The sequence below is a fragment of the Telopea speciosissima genome, chromosome 2, assembly GCF_018873765.1.
Source record: "Telopea speciosissima isolate NSW1024214 ecotype Mountain lineage chromosome 2, Tspe_v1, whole genome shotgun sequence".
Classification (NCBI taxonomy): Eukaryota; Viridiplantae; Streptophyta; class Magnoliopsida; order Proteales; family Proteaceae; genus Telopea; species Telopea speciosissima.
Window position 1 is genome coordinate 38,567,314 of NC_057917.1, and position 5,328 is coordinate 38,572,641.

Sequence of the window (5,328 nt, forward strand, 5' to 3'; positions counted from 1 at the left end):
TAACCTATAATATTTATCCTAAAGGCGGGAATAAGGGCAGTATATCTATGTTGAGGGCATATATTACCTACTGTCTTCTAGGAGCTGGGTAGGGGGGTCCAGTCATCAACCTCCTGTATCTGTTACTTCAGGTGATGCTTTATCACACTTGGAACCCAGCCGATGGGAACCTTCCCTATGGGAGATTTCTCACCTTGGTCTTTTGATATTTTGGGGTGCCATTGGAGGGCAAGTACATTGATAAGACCAGATCTAGGCCTATAGATAAGACTTCCATTTTGAAGATGAAAGTACCTGGAGAGGAACCACTAGAGGATGAGGGGCAGATGAGGATACAGCAGGGAGAGGAGCATGGAGTGGAGCATGGTGATGAGGTACACGTTGAGGAGGTGCAGGAGATGGAGCAGGGATACATTCAGGGGAACACCCAGGGCATACATGTGGAGGAGCAGGGTATAGGTTCAGGTGACTTCGAGGGTTTTGACACTCAGTTTACTAACTTACCTGCATATGAGACGACAGGTGCTACTAGCTCTCAGGTTCCAGGACCTTCTGATTGGGTGCAGATGTTGACACATCTCCAGAGTCTTGGCACTCAGCTCTCTAGCTTGGCGACTAGGGTGGATCAGGGCTTCACTTCTTTGGAGATGAGAGTGGGGTCTGTGGAGTAGCGTCTGGACTTCTGGAATAGATGTTATAGAGTTGACTCTCGCCAGACTCAACCTCCTCCTAGTGATCTACCTTCGACTGAGTAGCTTCAGTAGTTTCGGACATTCTTGCTACGTGGTTCTGATCACTTTGTTTTTATGCTTATGTACTTTTTCTTTTTATATATCAGCTATGTATTTATTGCATTTTAGCCCATGTAATTAAAGCTTATGTAATGGCTTAACTGTAATTATCTTTTAGTTAATGGAAATTGTGCACTTTTGTTTATTTATATCTACCCCCCTTATAATTTTAATTATTACATGTTTTACTGTTTAAGCTTATTAGTCCTAGTCTGCAATCCATAATCGTAAGAAGAGCCTCACGCTCTGATACCAAGCTCTGTCACACCCTAAACCACACCCTAGGAGGATTGGGTAGGCGACCCGAATTGCATAACGGCAATTCGCCAAATCCCACGGATCTAGAATCACTGCTTACGATCATTGAACCACAACCATCTCTTTACCATAGGCAAGATCAGAGTGCAACAAATAAACTACAGTTCAATAATAAAAGGAAGCATAGCGACACGGGGAAACAGTGATAATATATACATATAAAAATTTTACATTTTCCATCAACCCACACACAAAGAAAACAAAGAAGCAAAGCTGATAAGTATAATACTACATACAAAGACATGTAAAGGGCGTGCATACTCAACCCCAAAAAGGAAAAAAAGAAAAACTACAACAACCAAGTCAAAACGGGGATAACTCCAAATAACCTAAAAGGAGTCCCCAAGTCAAAAAGCTGTCACAAACACACTTCAATGGTCTTTATCAACAACCACCGAAAATGTGCGCAAGATCGGTATGACCTCCGTTGGGGTCCACACCAATATCATCATAACAACCAAAAGTCTCTTCCTCAAAATGACCTGCCATGCCACAGCGGCATCCACCTGCAAAATCATCTAAGAAAAACATTGCATAACAGAGTGTGAACCCCACTGAGCTCATGAGCAAATAACATCAATCATGCATGCACATGCAATCACAATTCATAGTTTATATGGTCCTACATGATATGCAAGTCCAATTTAATTATTAGCCACCTAGCAATACAACTAAGTCGGGTCTGTGCTACTACAATCCCCAATACATGTGTCCCTGGTACGGGCTTCTAACCCCTTCCCGCGATACACCCATTGAGTTGTCGGAGAGGACCAGTCAGCTCCTGCATTCGTTCATCAAGGTCAGCCTGACCAGCCCTCTGTGATTAACCCGTGGGACAATCCATTTCTTTCTTTCTTTTCTTTTCTTTTCTGGCTTAAAGCCCATGTGCACCATTCCGGTGTTCTTTTCATCTCTTTTTTTCTCTTTTCTCTTTTCTCTTTTTCTGATGGTCGCCCCCACAGGCATCCAACACCTTAACCCCTGTTGGCAAGGGTGCGTAGCACGGGTGATGAAACTCTAGCCCCATGTCTATATGGCATCGTATGAGTCAGGTGGTGTCAATCGCATCCCATACTACTACGGGCTACCACGGGCCTCATTTCCAAGCCGACTACGGCATCTAATCTAACATTCACAATCATCATAGAAGAATTCACAGTGTTGATCAACAGACAATCATTATGTAGTGATTTGAGTAATTGAATAGAAGTAAATAACACAACAATTATATTCAATTCTTATTAGCCGGCATCAGATCATGATTACATTTACACATACAATAAAATTATTCACTCACCTGCACTTGGCTCTAGGTATTTAGTCACAATCTCAGTTCCAGTAGTTGTCTGGTCGTTGACCTCGAGCACGAAATCAGGTCCTAGATGTAAATCAAAAGTTATTATGTTAAGTTATCAGTCTGTCACTGGAAGTCCTAGGGTTACCCTAAACTTACTGGGTTGACCCGGGGTTTAGTTGGTTAAACTTGGAATCACTGGGCCTTGCACTAGGCCTTTGACTCATATCCCAGTGCATCAACCAGTGCCAGTGGCTTAAAGGGTAGAATAGTCATTTCAATGGTAGTACCTGACCCTAGGTCAGATCAGGTCGACAGTACTATCCACAGCTTGTCTATGCTGTAGGACCAAACACAGTAGGGCTTCCTTTACCTGCGGGGCCCACTAGGGTTCCAAAACATTTCCATATAAGGACAGATGTGGGGAAGGGCTTTTTGGTAAATTTCCAGCCTTCCCATAGTGTCCAGGGGTCAAAGGATGAGGTTCCCCAAGTCTGTCCATCGATCCAGCCAATTTCCCTTCACTGGTCTAGGCGATGTCTGCATCGGCCAGTGCCCTCAAATCGACATTGGGCTGAGTTCCCAAGGCTAGGCTTTTCAGGCTAGGCTTATACTTGATCCTCTGCATGTTTGGGGGATCAGGTAGCCCCTGATATGGCCTACCCAATGGTCAACTTGGATCATCCATCAAATCCACCATCAGGCTACCAGAGCTGCCCAAGAAGTCCAAATGAATAGTGCCATAGGGTTTTGGCCAGGCTTGGGAGTTGGTTTCAGCCACATGCAGGGCTGGAAATGCATGAATAACAAGGGTTCAAGGCTGCAATCACCTAGGGTTTGGACTCTGCAGCCCTAGCTTGCACCAAGGGTTCCAAGTCACAGATCATTAGGGCCATCTGGCAGTGCAGGTGGGCACAGCCAGGTTTTGGCCATAAGAGCAGCATAACTGAATGTTTAATATCCATAAATATTCCAGATCTTCCATGCACAAGGTCCGCATGGCAGATCTGGACCAGAACTGGGCAAACCCTAGCTATTCTGGGCTGTCCAGGAAGCATAAACACAGAAAATGAGAGAGGGAAATAGAAACAGCAGGCATAGAGGGTATTCTTATACCTGCACAGAGCCAGGGAGGGCTCGGTTTCCAGCCTAGATGGGTGGTGGCAGCAGCCCTTCTTCTTCCTCCCTTCTTCCTTCTTCTTCTTCTTCTTCTTTTCCTCCTTTCTTTCCTCTCTTCTCTCCCATGGATTTTAGGTTTACTAAGAGTTTTAAATGAACTCAGACCCCTCCTATTTATAGACCCAAGACCAACTAAGGTCTGTTTGGCAAATAAGTCTTCCTTTTAAAATCTATTCTTGAACTGATTCAGACTGATTCTGGACACACGGGTGAGGTCCACAGTGAACTGAGGTCATGAGGTGGTCCCTCAGACTCCCCTCTATTAGTGGAGGGTGCCCATGTCCATAATGGGTGGTCCCCATAATTAAAATAATTAAAAATATGCAGAATCTGTCACTAGGCCTTGTTGCATTGCCCAGTGCCATCGCCCAGAGAATTCTAGCAAGCTGAAATTCAATGGGGCTTGCACAGGGTTTGACCCCAAGTCAGGGTATTGTCCCCACATGCCCATTAGGGGTTCTTGACACATTTTTACATAGGTGGGTCCCACAGTAATGGGGAGGAGAGAGATTACCTGGGATCCAAGTCATACATCAGGCTATGAGCTGCACAGTTGCAGGGGTCTGCTATCCATCTTCTGACAGGTATATAGGGAAACTTGTTTAAAGTATTCCCATTGATCTCATTGAGTGGTGTGATGTTCCACAGTGATCCTGGTTGCCTGGACAGAGGTTCCTGTCCTTAAATCAAGAATCCAACCAGTCAGGAGCAGGGTTTGACAGCTATGAAGACCAATGACCACAAGGTGGTTATCTCTTTTATTCAGGAGTACATTTTTAGCCGTTTTGGATTTCCCAGGGCCATCATTAGTGAAGGTGGCTCTCATTTTTGACATTGGAGGGTAGGGGCTTTACTGAAGAAGTACTCTATTAACCACAAAGTGGCCACCCCTTATCATCCCCAGACATCTGGTCAGGTGGAGGTATCGAACCGAGAGATAAAATGGATATTGGAGAAGACAGTTAGACCAAACCGAAAGGAATGGTCTACCCGGCTGACTGATGCTTTGTGGGCTTACCGAACTGCATATAAAACTCCTATAGGTATGTCTCCATACCGATTAGTTTTTGGTAAGGCCTATCATCTTCCGGTTGAGTTGGAACACTGAGCATATTGGCCCATAAAGACATTGAATTTTGATATGACTCACGCTGGTTCCACTCGTCATCTCCAGCTATCTGAATTGTAGGAGTTGCGCAATGATGCCTATGAGAGCTCAGGCATCTATAAGGACCAAACTAAGGTGTTTCATGATAAACACATAGTTCGGAAGTCCTTTGAGCCTAATCAGCATGTTTGGCTCTTTAATTCTAAATTGCATTTATTCCCAGGGAAATTGAGATCACAGTGGGATGGACCTTTTGTGGTTGTATCTGTTGCCCCGCATGGTGCAATTGAGATCAGGAATCCACAGAATGGGAAAACTTTCAAGATTAACGGTCAAAGACTGAAACCCTATGTTGATGGCCTTGTTGATGGCCAATTAATTGAGTCTTTAGACCTAGTGGATGTGGATTATGATCATGCTTCTGATGGACTACCCTAAGCTTTACTGTCGTCTGGCTGAAGACGTAAAACTTAGCGCTCTTGGGAGGCAGCCCACGTTTCCTTTATTTACAGCATTTGTTGTTTTCCTTTTTACATTGTTTGGTGTTTTTTGATTTATTTTGTAGAGCCATCTCCCGTAGCAGAGTTAAATTCTCATTGTGCTATTATCTCCAGTGATTTCACTCGTTGCCGTACACC

At 44.4% G+C, this 5,328-nt stretch overlaps 1 protein-coding gene across 1 annotated transcript; it reads left to right on the top strand.

Moving 5' to 3' along the window:
• The first annotated feature begins 284 nt into the window (after positions 1-284).
• On the top strand, positions 285-5,128 carry LOC122650696. The gene is made up of 2 exons (XM_043844089.1): positions 285-522; positions 4,914-5,128. Exons 1-2 carry the CDS (start codon positions 285-287, stop codon positions 5,126-5,128), a joined length of 453 nt encoding a protein of 150 aa, XP_043700024.1.
• The last annotated feature ends 200 nt before the right edge of the window (positions 5,129-5,328 follow it).

Excerpts from the sequence above, each read along its gene's own strand:
- LOC122650696 (XM_043844089.1), top strand. The coding sequence starts at position 285 with ATGAAAGTACCTGGAGAGGAACCACTAGAGGATGAGGGGCAGATGAGG. Across the intron at positions 523-4,913 it reads ACCTGCATATGAGACGACAG|GGAAATTGAGATCACAGTGG; the intron begins GTGCTACTAGCT and ends ATTTATTCCCAG.